General features: G+C 40.7%; 1 protein-coding gene across 1 annotated transcript in view; it reads right to left on the bottom strand.

The window, feature by feature from the left end:
* The window catches only part of LOC107122141 (inactive carboxypeptidase-like protein X2), a gene marked incomplete at its 3' end in the record, with an annotated part of 80,668 nt that overhangs the window by 63,573 nt on the left and 1,362 nt on the right, over window positions 1-15,733 (bottom strand). Inside the window, exons 2-4 of the mRNA XM_015425172.1 lie at window positions 14,369-14,381; window positions 7,422-7,531; window positions 2,064-2,203 (exon numbers count right to left, since the gene is read on the bottom strand). Coding sequence (XP_015280658.1) covers window positions 2,064-2,203; window positions 7,422-7,531; window positions 14,369-14,381 — 263 coding nt within the window. The remainder of the gene's footprint in view (window positions 1-2,063; window positions 2,204-7,421; window positions 7,532-14,368; window positions 14,382-15,733) is intronic.

The following is a 15,733-nucleotide window of genomic DNA, read 5'->3' on the forward strand; positions in this document are numbered from 1 at the left end:
GGGGAAACTCTATGGTTTTCCCTTGTATGGCCGTGGCCCCGCCCCCAGCGTGCCCAGCGTGCCTACGTCACTTCCGGGTGACGCGCGCATTCACTTGACGCCGGCCGGGAGCCCCCCGCTCCCGGCAAAGAATTATTTGGCAACCCTACATTGACCTCATCAATCCACATGGTATAATCTGCCCTGAGTCTCACTGAGAAAAGTGGACTAAAAATACAGCAAATAAATGAATCCAATTCAGAGAGACAAGGAAGGTGAAAGGTCAAAGAAAAAGGGCAGGAAGGGAAAATGATGGTCAAACATGCACTGAAAGTGTAGGTGACAATACAGAAGAGCCTACAATAACTAAGGGGGAAGACAGACACAATACAAAAAAGTGGACTCACATATGCTCTTCAGTTGTATGGCAAACCTCATTTGCCACTAACCTGACAGATAGGTTTTCCAGCCAATTGAATTCTAATTCATGCAGTCAGTCAGGCCCCTACTCCTATGTTTACTCTCTGACATGCTGCTGACTCCTCCCATCAGAAGCTGATAACAGTTGTGTGACTGTAATAGAAGGACTGCAGCCTTCTTTCCTCTCAGTCCCCTTATGACAGCAGAGGCAGCAAGTGAGAGAATGAAAAAGCACCAGAGAGGGAAAAGACAGAGTAATGAAACTAATGTTTAATTCACGTCCGTTACAGCTGGTTGCTCCATTCAGTGGTGAAACACTGATATGTAAAGAGATTTTTTTTTCTGATGTAGTCTCTCTCAGACATGAATTTGGAAAACAATGGGAACATGTTAATATGAAAGGAATCCTAGCAAAGAGGTAACAAAGAAGCTTTCATCTTTCACCTTCCAATTTTCAGAGTCAAAGGTTTGCACCTACAATAGCTAACCACACACATAGGTTTCTGTGCAATCCAAGATCACAGTGACAACTAAACACACTGCCAGGATAATGTACTGCCAAGCAACTGCCAGTTGAAAGCACTGATGGCTGTCAATATAACTCAACTTGCTCTCCTCAGTAGTCCCTTTTGACCTATGAAAAGATGATGCCTGGAGTCATGGGGCCCATGTGGAAGGTTGCTGACAGGAGGGGAACTAGGTGAAACTCCTCCTTCTCCTCCCTTTTCTGTGAAATTATGAGTAGAAGAGGGGAGGGGGCAATTTTGCTCAATTCTCACTCATCACCACAGCACCTTCCCCCAATCTGCATGGTTTTTATCCACAGTCTCACAACTCTAGGCAACATCTCTATGGAGGTCAAAAGGGACTGGTAAGGGACGGAGGGCACAGCAAAAATCCATGCATATTGTTTTGGCAGTTGGTTGGATGAAAAAGAGAAGAAGATATTGGATTTATACTCCACCCTTCACTCGGAGTCTCAGAGTGGCTTACAGTCTCCTTTCCCTTCCCCTCCCAACAACAGACATCCTGTGAGGTAGGTGAGGCTGAGAGAGCTCTTTCGAAAACTGCTCTTTCAAGAACAGCTCTGACAGAATTATGGCTTGCCCAAGGTCATCCAACAGCTGCAAGTGGAGGAGTGGGGAATCAAACCTGGTTCTCCCAGATTAGAGTCCGTGCACTTAACCACTACACCAAACTGGATTCAACTCAATGCCTGCATTAGCTCCAAAGATAGTGCCATTCATCAGTCCAAAGTGAATGAAAAAGAGGAATCAGTGGGAAAGCTCTGTAAATGCTGTCCTAAGAAAAGCTGAACCCTTCTAAGCCAGCTGACTTCAACAGACTTAGAGGAGTGCAATTCTGCTTAGCACGGCGTTGTAAGCGCTCTAGTTCCCAGCTTAAAGCATCTATTAGCATACATATCTGTGCTTCCTATCTCAAAATACTGAAAGCTCAGCTTGATAGTCGCCTATATATGACAGAAAGTTGCACTGATTGTCAGTGATTTAAAGGATGTGTATTTCTATGGTATTGTGTAAGCAACGTTTAATCATGTTGTATTTAGCTATTTCAGTGCCGCCTTCCTGTGGTCCTTTTCTGTTCTCTGTATTAACAGCATACAACTTTAATCTAATTAGAAAGTCATAAATGAAGATACTTACAGCCAGAGAGAATTTCTTCCCTGCGTGATAACGCCTGTGAACTTTGTTAGCCTCCGAGCATCTAATTCAATCCACTGGTACGGATCGTTCCGTCCTGCACACCAAGCACCATCATAAAAATCATTCTCATTAACACCTGCCTGAAAAGAAGGCACAGCCATCTTATAAATCTGAACTGATACACATTTTATAAACATGAAGTTTAGTCTAGTTACTCCCTTCCACATATTTATATTTGGCTATCATGTATAACCTCAGAGGTTAGTGATAAGCAGTTTCCTCAGGACTGAAAAGAAGGTGGAACAGCTCACATAAATGAGGCGACACAGAATGGGAAATGAGAACAGAACTGCGTAAGTCAAGGCAATTGTTTTTTTGGTTTTTTACCGTAACCCAGTAGGTCATAAGAGAAATGGAATGAATTCCATGTTGTGTTAAAGTACAAATACTTGGACACAATATTTTGAACACTTTATTTATTTAAACAAGTTCTATTCTCTTGCCTCTATATTTCTGAGGTTGCTTACTGGGATAAATTTGGCAATAAAGCAACTATAACACGTACTGTCTTAAAATATACAATCGCAAATAGCCAATAGTTCCACAATCAATAGTCAATAGTTAAAACGATCAATTCAAGGCCAGGCATCTGCAGAAGGAGAAAAAAATAGGAAAAAATCAGCCCAAAACTTTGATTGAAAAAGTTTTCACATGGCCCTAAAGTTAGTCAAGCTGCTGCTATGGAGACAGAGTTCCAAGAGGTGGCACCACCACTGAAAAGCCCCATCTCTGACAGCTATCTCCCTAGCCTCTCAAGGTAAAAAGGCACATAGAGTAGAATTTTTGTTGGTGACCTAAATTAATATGCAGGTACATGGAGCTGTGGTGGCTCAAGTGGTTAAGATGCTGAACTGCAGGCTGTGGAAGGTCAGTAGTTCAGCAGTTCGAGACCCGGGTGCCGCAAGATGGAGTGAGCTCCCATCTCTAGTTCCAGCTCCTTCCAACCTAGCAGTTCGAAAGCAAGAAATTGCAAGTAGATAAATAGGGACCACTTCGGTGGGAAGGGAACAGCGTTCCGTGCGCCTTGGCGTTTAGTCATGCCGGCCACATGACCATGGAAACGTCTTCGGACAGCGCTGGCTCTTCGGCTTTGAAACGGAGATGAGCACCGCAACCCTAGAGTCGGATTCAACTGGCTTTCAAGCAAGGGAACCTTTACCTTTACCTGTAGAAGAGGATGGTCCTTAAGTACAGGACATGCTCAACAGTTACCCTACCCCTGAGTGGTTGTAGAATAATTTCAGCACACACTGAAACTGGGGTTGCACAATCAGGCCAAGAATGAGTCAGGCCTTGGAATCCTATAACAAGCGTTGTTCAATTGTGTGTGTGAATGGGTACAGTGCGTTAAAAATTAAATATTTATTTTTTTATTTTTATTTAACTTTAGACTTGATATACCGCCCTAACCCCCATGGGGTGCATCTACAAATCCATAGAGACTAACAATTATTGTATGAGGCCAAGGGACATTATATTTAAAACAGTAAATAAAAATGAATTTAAAACTCATAAAACAAACCTACCAAGATGTACATAGGTAAATAAAAAAACTTTAACCTTCGAGAACAGCTTTAGCCCACATATTGTTTTATATTTTAGTAATCTGCTTAGAACTGATAAGTTAAGAAGCAGTATGAGGTAGGTAGATATTTTCTTAGCCACCAAAGCAAAATGCACCACTCTATTGTAGACAAACTGATCAGAGTCTAACAGAAGAAAAATTAATTTCTCTTCTGCTGTAGAAGGATCTGAGACCTTCAAAATCTCAGCAAGAAATTTGCTTCTAAGCTTTATATAAAGAGGGTGAAACAAAATGTAACGTGGGAGACTAAAGAGCCGGCAGTCCCTCATTAATTGCTGCTCCTCCACATACTTTGTAAAGACTCTGCAGTCTCCCTTATCTGTTTGAGAATTACAGATTAATGTAGAGTGAAGAAATTAATGACAGAATAAAACACAGGATGCAAGAACCAATCCCTAGTTAACCCACCATCAAACAAAATTGATAAGGGGTACAGTACTGCACTCAATAAGCACAAGAATGGTCATCCAAAAAGCTATGAAAATGACACAGGAAAGAGACATTCACAGCTGTGGATCTGTTTGCTCCAGCCCAGATTCAAATAAGGCACAGAGGAATAAATGGATGGCTGAGGTAAACCAGCCAATGGGGTCATGCAAGAGGAGAATATATAAGCAAACCTTCCCCCTTTTGGTCAGGCTTGTTCCGCTTTGCTGCTGACCTGCCCCCCCCCCTTCCCTTTAGATATTTTGGGATTCACTGGTTCTCATTTGTGGCAGGAATTTTATGAATTCTTCCTGATTGGGTACTGGGGGGGGGACCACTTTTGTGCTTTCTTCATGATGATGGAGGAAGTGGGGTACTGGATTAAATAGACCTGGTTTTGTACTGTTTAGGCCATAACTAGCTTGACAGGAACAGAGCAGGTCGCTCATGTTAGGTGGGGATTATTAGCCTGAGGCATCAGGCATGATGGTGGGTGTTTCTGGAAGGGACCATGACTGGCCTTGTAGCAGGATAGGATTGAGAAGGAGTGGCCCTTGGTGCTGAGTAACATTTTATCAATCCCGGTAGTGCCTTTCAGTGCATCAGGGGAGAAGAATGGGGCTTGGTACCCTTCGGCACATTATGTACAGGTGAGGATAAACAAGCTGGCCATGTTTGGCGCCAGGGTGGATCTGCCGAAACTGAAGGCAACCATCTGCCTATACTGAAGGCTACCTAATGCAACCTGCCCCATTAAAATATTTAGTATGTTTCAATATGATGTAGAACAGCTATTTTAAATAAACTAACTAAACCCATATTGGGTCTGCGTCTTTATTTGAGTTGCTGGGGAAAACATGTCAATGCATGATGACATGGCCATTTGTTTCCACCCGATATATAGCTGTGTAAAATAATAATTCCAAATTCTATGCGAGTGCACATTTTTTCTGTATACTTATCTCATGCATATGTGTGTTTTTGTGTGTACACTGGCCAAATTGATGTTATTGTCACAAATACACCATTGCAGGGTTTTTTTAGATCCTTTTTCATGTTCTTGTCATCCCTGATATTCCTGCACTCTGCCTTATTTTACTGTCATCTCTGTACTGGTTAGCTATACTGTCAATTTATTCATATCATTAATTACAAATTGCAACTGGGGTGGGGTGGAGGGATAGTGGCACTTGGAGAAAATACCATCTCTCTCCATCACAACCGCAAGCCAGACTACTGCAGCTGTTTTTCACATTAAAAAAATTACAATAGATGAAATCAAAGATCTGAAGTCTATCTGTCCCCTTAACCTAGTCATTAAAAATGACAGCAAACAACTCAAGAAACTTGTGTAATTTGAAAATGCTAAACACTATTGATTTCAGACCAGAGCAATGTTATGGGAAACTTTTGAAGAATGGCAAAACTGCACATTGACATAAAGTGTCAGTCATGATGGTCCATATGAATGGCTAATCTGAATGATGGGATTACTCCCTGATTATCTGCCTGCCGCACTGAAAGAGTGCAACTCCAGCTTTACCAGGCATGTCTATTACAGATAAAGTTGTATTAGAAAAACAGGTACGGTTTGAACAGGAACAGGCAGACAGATAAACTCAAATGATTAAATTCTGCACTGAGTTTAGGAACTCAAGTGTCAGTTATTGACATGTGTTCCTGAGAGATTGGAATCAAAAGTGTATTTAAACTGAAAACTGATTAAAGGAGAAGCTTAAGGTTCATGAAAAAAAATGGAAGAGGCTATGGTAGTCCAAATCAACTGAAGTACAGAAATGGAAGAAAGAATCTAGAAAACCAGGACACTGGTTATTATTATGGAGGGCATATGTGTGGCATTGTTTTCAGACCCAGGATTTTGTTGTGTACTGATTCCAAGAAATATTGTTTGTGTAATAGAAGAACAAACCAAGATGCCAGAAATAATTACTATAGTGTGCCCTATCAAAACCAAGAAGATTGATATTTGTATTTATTATTTATTGGAGAGTTTTATTGTTTTCTATGCGATCATTTTGAGGGAAGAAAAGAAGCCCGTTTAAATTTATGGACGGGACACTTTATTACCAGGCTATCTCCTGTACTGTCTCAAAATAATTTATAGGGAACCACTTGGAGAATTTTAGGAGGGTATTATTTGCAGGAGGCCACTTATGCAAGTATAACTGTGAACAAATAGACAATTTATTTTAGGTTGGCTGGACTGGTGGACAAAATTACAAATAAAACAAAACAAGAAAGGATGGCCTTTGCATTGGACTACATCAGTCTGGGGCTTCTCAGAGACTCAGACATAAAGGAGTTGTTGCCACACAAATTTCTTGCCACTTATGGTGGTTCCCCAGTCCCTGCAATCATGACGCTACTGATCATACACTGTTGCTTTTAGATTACTGCATCTTTATTTATATGCCAATAAAAGGCGTTGGATTTGATTTGACACTGTTGCCCCTTCCCCAACAGGCTATTTGCTGCTTCTTGGTGCTTCCCAAGCCACTATGAGCTCCTTCATGAGAACGGAATAAACATTATGGAGATCAAGTTCCAGATTTGATATATACAGCAGACTTTTATTTGAAGCTGCTTCTTTTGGATTAATCCCATCCATGGGGTTATTGCAGCATGTGCAAGTTACCTAAAATGCTCATTAACTTTAAGGAGATTACATAATGTAGAGATACCTCATTTTTCAACAGAAGCACACTCAGTTTCCCCAGAATGATCTACCTCTTATCATTTTTTATCCCATAACAAAAGGGAACAATACACACACACTGCTTCTACAGAGTGCCATGTAGTCAGCCTCAATTGTCAGTGAGAAAGGCAGGCGATAAATCTAAATATATAAATAGATTATATTGTGGAATTAATAAGACCTGGAATGTGCAAAAACATCCTTTTCATCTGACAATTGCTTAATGAAATACTGAAATCACTATGCCTATCCACAGTGTAGACAATTCCTATTTTTCAATCAATAAAAAAATCCACCATTCACCAGCTCTTTCTCACTCCACTGTGCATCACTTCCCTCATTTTAAGGAATCCATGGATATTTGACTTTTGGATAACAATAGTGTTGGCACAGCCAAATAAATTAAATTAAATTAAATTAAACACCATTCTAATATAAAAAGGTCCCATTTGTTAAATTAAAAAAGCACTGAGTGTGGTCAAAAAGCTATAAGCATCTCCTGACACAACTTGCAGAACAATCTATTCAAAACCCAATATCCTATTCCACTTTGAAAGAACAGTGATGTTACCTGAATATTTAGCCGTGCTCTGTGGGCCCCGAGGCCATATCGTTTTACTGTAGAGGCATGGAGCTGGAAGTCACTAATCTTTAATGTTTCAAGACCAAGGGGAGGACAGCCTGGAAAACAAAGTTTTGTATAGTTGACAACACCGTGGTAGCAGGCTTCTGAATAATTTCTATTACTTGTTTCTCAGATGGTTTCTGTTGTGTGCCATTAAAAAGAGAAAGATAGTTCCAGGTGGGTAGCTGTGTTGGTTTTCAGTAAAAGAGCAACATTCAAGTCCAGTTGCACCTTAAAAACCAACAAGATTTCCACAGATTAAGCTTTCAGGACTCAAAACTCCCTTTGTCAGATTAAAAGAAAAAGTTTCAGAGAACAGTGGGGCATTATTATGCATGAAATATATTGCCAAGCACATAATGGTGTTTGGTTATTAAAGGATTTGGAGTCCTATGACAAAGCATAATAATGGAATCCCCCTACACCACCACTCCACCCTCTGTGCATGTACAAAGCAAACATATCTCATACTTGTGTCCACATTTAGCTGCATACCTACTCTTTTATTCTTTCTCCCTTCTCTCTTGCCACCATATTTCAATAAAATATATTATTTAACATTTATGACACTGGTATTTCCCAAAGTCAGTGAAAAGATCCACAAATTTTGGGACGTTTACAGACCAATCCTAGGCAAAGTACAGTACCCTGAGCAGCTACCCTTAGTATAGTAAAATATGAACTTCTATTACACCCAAGGAAGTGGGGAGGAGCCAGAAGTCCTAACAGGAAATGTAGGGGGAAGCAGAAAATACACAGGAAAGGAACCAAGGAGAAAAGGCTATTCTGTGTCTGTGTTTGCAATAAATAGTTACTGAAAAGTCATAGAGTCTCTGGTGCTAATCTGACACATAGTTTTTTGATACCCGCTTTTTGTCAAGAAGTGGCAGATATGTATAAACTACAAAAATCATTAAAGTAAAACAAAAACATTTTTCCTTACTTGTTATATTATACAACAGGAAGAACACATTGCTAATGCAGATAAACACTCCACAATACATTTAATACCATTCACAAAATGGAACCACATATGTTAATCTTTAGGTAGGCAGCTACATTCCTCCTGTAGCCAAGCTTAGTTCTTGGTAGACAGGCATGGGGCTAGGATTCTAGATGGACCATAGGACAGGACTGTATATTTTCATCAGTTCCCTGAATCGGTCCAACAGACCTAGTATAGCTGTCTCTGCTCTAAGATTCACTTTTACTTTCTGAAGAAGCTAGGGCTGGGCCCACAGCACCCCAAGTGGTAGGGAAGAGTCAATGCAGAACAGATACTCTATTAGGCTATTATGGGTGCTCCTATCAGTAAGCTGAGTACCTTGTACAGTTATATGTAAGCTGTTATGAAGGCTGTTATGGGTGCGCTTATCAGTAAGCTGAGTACCTTGTACAGTTCCGCAGGGCCTGCAAGACAGAGCTCTTCCACCAGGCTTTCGAGTAGGAGCTGCCACCACCGCCACCGAGTTGGAAACAGCGGGGTATGGGAATGACCCTGTGAAGATTGAACTGCAGCACAACGGCGTGCGAATACCACTGAGCTGGGATCTGACTGAATATCCTTTGGATACCATCTTTAAACTGAAGATTACCACCTGCAACCATCTTGAAGCACTTTATTTGTAACTTTGTAATTTATGTGTTTTATCTTGTTTTTATGTGTTTGGCATGCGTGCCTGGATGTTAGCCGCTCTGAGCCCGCTCACGGGGAGGGCGGCCTAGAAATCGAAATACAAATAAATAAATAAAGAATCAACTACAACAGCAGAGGAAACAGAAACCTGTGGTGGCTTCTGTGCCATCATGGAATCCTAGGAGCTCCTGGCACTTGTGAATATTTCATATACATTCATTTAGTAACACTCCAATAAAATAGACCAAAATTATTACTTCTACATTGCAGATTAACAGATAGTGAGTAGTTCTTAAGGACTGAATTACACCACATGATGCACTGCTGAAAGAGTTCTTTTTAAAGTATTTTAACGTAATATATATCAGCTCACAACACTGTGGCTTAATACAGAGTGCAAGTAATGTCCTTGTTAAGTCGCTCGCTTAACAAAGCTGTCGTATTTTAACGTAATATATATCAGCTCACAACACTGTGGCTTAATACAGAGTGCAAGTAATGTCCTTGTTAGGTCGCTCGCTTAACAAAGCAGTCGGAGAGTGATTCAGCAAGAACACAACTTTATTCTTCAACTCGAACACAACTCCAACACGGATCAACATCTGATAGCCAGAACAGCCTTTACATTGCAGCTGTCCTGCTTTTAAACATTCCCGGCTAATGTAGCCACACCCACTGTACAAATACCAACCAATAAGGCTGTTCACATAAGGACCAATCACGGATGTTCCCGCTCAGGGAGCTTGCTAGAAGGTGATTGGTTAGGTGCTTCCTGGGCTAGTAACACGATTGGATGGATTTGGATCCTAGCCCAGGACGAAGCTTTACATAGCATTTCAATTAGATGTTTCACAACATATGCAAGGCAGCTTTGAATACACTACAGAAGGCACCACTCACAATCTGTTTGCAGACTGTGAAAGAGCGATCATGCACCATTTATAACGTTATTTCTGAGATATACTATAACTAAGGGCCACCTCATGGGGTTTTCAAGGCAAGAGATGAGCAAAGGGGGTCTGACATTGTCTTCTTCTGCATAGCAGTCACTGTTTACGAAGCTTAACATTACATATGTTTCACAACATATCATGCATTCAAGGCAGCTTTGAATACACTACAGTCCTTTAAAGCTAAGGAAGCAGGAGACTGTGGCAAAATGGCTGTGAGGAGGTTTAGAAATAATGTCGTGTCAGTCGCAGAAATGTTAATATATGTTGGTAGGCTTTCTAGGGTTTTTTAAGTTGTGGGGGTTTATTGTTATATGAAGTTGTAATTATGTATTGTAAAATGCCTTGAGCCATGGGGAAATATGGGATATAAATGTTTAAACAAAAAAAATCATTACTTTCTGCCAAAACTTTGTAGGGCAGAACATGGTAGCTGTTCAGATCCTTACCTAAAACTTCATTGGATAAAATGGATTACAGAACAAGTGGGTTTCAAAAAATAAAAAGAAGAGGTAAGCAGGACATTTACAGTACATTCCAGAGCAGAGTTACCCCCTCCTAAGTTAGTTTAAGTCAAGAAGAAGATAAGAGAATGTTTTATACCCCACTTTTCTCTACCTTAAGGAATCTCAAAGTGGCTTACAACGGCATTCCATTCTGACAACAGGCACCTTGTGAAGTAGGTGGGGCTGAGAAAGTTCTGAGAGAACTGTGACTAGCCCAAGGTCACCCAGCAGGCTTTGCTTGCGTATTTTTGCTGCTACATTGGTAAGATGGTGTTTATAGTTCAAGGTCCTGTCCAGGGTAATACCAAGTAACTTAGATATATCATTGTGTGTGAGTTGCGTGCCATTAAAGTAGACATTCAGTTCACAGTTGGCAAGATTGTTATTGAGACACAAACAGACACATTCTGTTTTTCCTGGTCTTGGGATAAACCACCATTTATGTTACTTTACCAGGTTTATTTATTGCTGATAGCCAAAGGCTGTTGTAATTTTAATATAAGAAAAAACATAAAAGAAAAGAATACAAAGACCATATAGAATTTAAAATGCAAGAACCAAGCAGACACACGAACATAAACATCTAATAAAATTACAATAAAGTTTGAGTATCCTTCCCATAAAACAAATTAACCTACAACTAGTATGGGCAGTTCACTGCCTGGTCAGACACAGTATTGGCCTAAATTTTCTTAGCTACCAATGCATAGAAAGAAATCACAGGAGTTAAATTGGGGTCTAGAAGTCACCATATACTCATCGGAACAAACCACCAAATATCAATTTCCTTAGTACTCTGATATGCTTTCAAAATGAGCCTTCTTTGAATCAGGTAATGTGTTGGATGTGTTGGGCCAGGCAAGTCCTTGAGAAAGTATAAGAGAATAGAAATCCTATGGATGGCAAATGTGCAATAGAAATGTTTTAAAAATCTTAGCCCTTGGCAGAAAAAGTATTTTTTAAAACTCCAAAATGTCTTCATGGATTTCAAAGTTTAAGGATTATTTGGTTATTTCCTTTAATATAATTATTTAAAAATAAATCTATAAGCTAAATGTGCACAATTTCAGAAACACAACATAACTAGTTATGCTCAAATGCTTACTTTAACAGTCACTAGCCAAGCCAATTACTCAACAGGCTGCTAGAGTGCATCTGAATAAACCTGATGTGTCAGTTTTCATGATTATATTCCTCACACAATTATACACTCTGAAGAGAAACCAGAGTATCATATGATTATTCGTTCTCACCACTTCCACCTCCTTCCACTACCCGTCTGTACAGCTGTCTCCAATGTTTAGAAGGGCACAAAGTGAAATAATGTTTAAAAGATTAGTTTGACATTTTTGAACAGGGAATTACTCATTAACCCTGCAATTAATTATTTTGTTTAATAGAATCTTGCATTCCAAAAGACTTCCCACAACTGTTCATTGCTTAATGAGATACACATCACAAATTCAAAATACTCAGCATTATGTACAATTCCTAGTTTGATGCTTAGATTTCCCTCATAAGAACATAAGAGATGCCAATATTGGATCAGGCCAAAGGCTCATCCAGTCCAACACTCTGTATCACACAGTGGCCAGAAATACCAGGTGCCATCAGAAGGTCCACCAGTGGGGCCAGGACATTAGAAGCCCTCCCACTGTTGAGCCCCCCAAGCACCAAGATGACAGAACATCACTTGCCACAGAGTCCCTATCTATACCTTGTGGCTAATAGCCACTGATGGACCTCTGCTCCATATGCTTATCTAATTCCCTTTTGAAGCCATCCATCCTTGTAGCCGCCACCACTTCCTGTGGCAGTGAATTCCAAGTGTTAATCACTCTTTGGGTGAAGAAGTACTTCCTTTTATCCGTTCTAACCCGACCGCTCAGCAATTTCATGGAGTGCCCACGAGTTCTTGTATTGTGAGAAAGGGAGAAAAGTACCTCTTTCTCTACCTGCTCTATCCCATGCATAATCTTATAAACCTCAATCATGTCACCCCTCAGTCATCGTTTCTCCAAGCTAAAGAGCCCTAAGCGCCTTAACCGTTCCTCATAGGGAAAGTGTTCCAACCCTTTTATCATTCGAGTTGCCCTTTTCTGCACTTTTTCCAAAGCTATAATATCCTTTTTAAGGTGTGGTGACCAGAATTGCACACAGTATTCCAGATGAGGTCGCACCATTGATTTATATAGCGGCATTATGATATTGGCTGATCTGTTTACAATACCCTTCCTAATAATCCCCAGCATAGCATTGGCCTTCTTTATTGCAGTCACACACTGTCTCGACATTTTCAGTGAGTTATCCACTACAACTCCAAGATCTCTCTCTTGATCAGTCTCTGCCAGTTCAGACCCCATCAACGTGTATTTATAGTTAGGATTTTTGGCTCCAATGTGCATCACCTTGCACTTGGCCACATTGAACCCCATTTGCCATGTTGACGCCCACTCGCCCAACTTTGACAGATCCCTTTGGAGTGCCTCACAATCCTCACTGGTTTTCACCACCCTGAACAACTTCGTATCATCCGCAAATTTAGCCACTTCACTGCTTACTCCCAACTCCAAATCATTAATGAACAAGTTAAAAAGCAGTGGACCAAGTACTGATCCCTGTGGTACCCCACTGCTTACACCCCTCCACTGGGAGAACTGCCCATTTATACTCACTCTCTGTTTTCTATTAATTAGCCAGTTTTTGATCCATAAAAGGACTTGTCCTTTTATCCCATGATTTTTGAGCTTACTTAGGAGCCTTTGATGAGGAACTTTATCAAAAGCTTTCTGGAAGTCAAGGTAAACAATATCTATTGGATCCCCTTGTCCACATGTTTGTTCTCCCCCTCAAAGAACATTAACAGGTTAGTGAGACAAGATCTTCCCTTACAGAACCCATGCTGAGTCTTTGTTTTAACAAGGCAATCTTTTTGCAAGGAAGCAGCTGCTTAATTCTGTAATTAATTACATCTGTACAATTGAAAACAGCCTGTTATATGGCTTTGAAATTGTATTGTATGTAGATAGGCTGATACCTTCACCTGGATAGCCCAGGCTAGGCCAATCTAGTCAGATCTGGGAAGTTAAGCAGGGTTGGTCCTGGTTAAAATTTGGATGGGAGACCACCAAGAAAGTCCAGGGTCAAAACACAGTGGCAGACAATAGCAAACCACCTCTGGACATTTCTTGCCTTGAAAACCATACAGGGTCACTGCAAATGGTCTCTGACTTGACTGCAAAAAAAAAAGTGCTGATAACTGTGTATCAATCTTGGCTGGTCTATGATCACAACGAATAAAGTTAAAAGTATTTAATATTGGTCTCTGTAGAGGATTTTCTTAATTAAAAATCATTTACAGAATAAATCGCATAATATTATCCCTAAATTGCCTAGATGCTAGTAATCTGAAAAGTTTCCAGATAAGAAAGGCTGTAATACTTCTATTAGCACAGAAAGTGGCGGCATCTGAGCGTTCTGGATGAATTGCTTTAAAATTCATGTTTTTTGCAGGTTTCTGTTACTCATCTCTCTTTCAAAGAGACTCAACTTGGCAAAATAATAGAAATGACAAACTCATCTGTGTGGCTCAGTGAAATTTATCCTGTATTTGATCATCTTAATTGGTGTTCAACTAAATCTGCCACTATTAAACTCAGTATTAGTAAAGCTTTACAGTGAGGTTAATCTTTGACACCTGATGCAATTGACTTTTCACAGCATTAGGTAAAAATGTGAAGCAAGGGTGACAAAATCTAATATAAGTTATTTCAAAGTATCAACATGGAGCTATAGTATTACGTATTGTTTTTGCCTGGAATCAGAAATAGTACATAAAGACAGGTAACTTAAGTAAAATGTTTTATAAAGAACACCTTCCTTATAGGTAGATATGACAGACTCCACTTTTAAAAGCTTAGAAGTGCTGTGTAAACAGATGGTTTATCTGTTTTCCAAGAGATCTGATTGGTTAGCATTAGCTGAGCAGAAAAAGACTTCTGAACTGGATACTGAGGAAACTGAGTCTGATTTCAGCCTTAGCTGAAAAGAGTCAAGTACTGACAGTTTCAGATTTCAGCCTTAACCAAGAGTAGTTTAAAACATACAGGAGAACTGAGGGAAAGTTGGCAAGGAGGTTTGGGAAGTAGGCAAAGTCTACCATTCGGGCCAAGGAAAGGGGATAAATCAGGGGTTATAACATTTGTTATAAGGGCTGGATCTTACATAAATGGGACTTTGTTGGGCTGGGTCATGTTTGTCATAAAATGTAATACCGAGTAGTGGAGATAAAAGGACACAGATGAACACAATTAAAGATGCAGTGCAGCACTGGGCTGATGTTCCTGTACTGCCTGGAGTAGGGAGAAAACCCTTTCCCCAACCTGCTCTCATGGTCAATACTTTGAGCTTAGGACCCAGGGGAAAACATGAAATGGCTGGGCCTTGCAAGCTCCCCTCCCAGGTCTACTCAGAGTGGCAGTGGCACTACAGGGTCTCAGGTTGATGTCTTTCTCATAATAAGCCACAGCCTGGCCTTTTTAACTGGAGGTGCCAGGGATAGACCCACCTGGCTCCTTAGCTCAATGAACACAAGAGAAAAGCCTCCACCAGGAAGCACAACATTTGCAACCATGCTTCAGCCAGCAAACTTCAGCAAATAACTCTAGCAGACCCATGTGTCTCCTTAGCTCAATAGATGCAAGAGAAAAGCCTCCACCAGGAAGCACAACATTTGCAATCAAGCCCCCTCCCCCTCAGCCAGTAAGCTTTATCAAATAAACAACTCTACCGGACCCATGTGGGCATAGGAGAAGCCAGCAAAGATGAGGGCACTTTGGCAGCCACACCCTCTGTTCTCTGCACTCAGAGGCAGCTCTGAAGGGCAAGGACAGGCAGGGGCAGGGGCAGGGAGGGGGGAGGGAAGAGAGCTGCAGGCTGGATTAAAGCCCTGGGCAGGCCAGTTCTGGCCTGCAGGCTGTATGTTTGACACCCTTGGGATAGATCTTCTAGAGAGTGAAATCCCTACCCAGTCAAACAGGGAGTTAGCTCTGAAGAGTGAAGATATCCCTGATCTGGTGTGAATAGAAACTGCCTTTAGAGAACTTAACAGTCAGTTAAAAACTCAAGACAAGTACTGGTGTTTCAAGGGAAGGGGTTTGGATACTG

The sequence above is a fragment of the Gekko japonicus genome, unplaced genomic scaffold, assembly GCF_001447785.1.
Source record: "Gekko japonicus isolate JY-2015 unplaced genomic scaffold, Gekko_japonicus_V1.1 scaffold4519, whole genome shotgun sequence".
Taxonomy (NCBI): Eukaryota; Metazoa; Chordata; class Lepidosauria; order Squamata; family Gekkonidae; genus Gekko; species Gekko japonicus.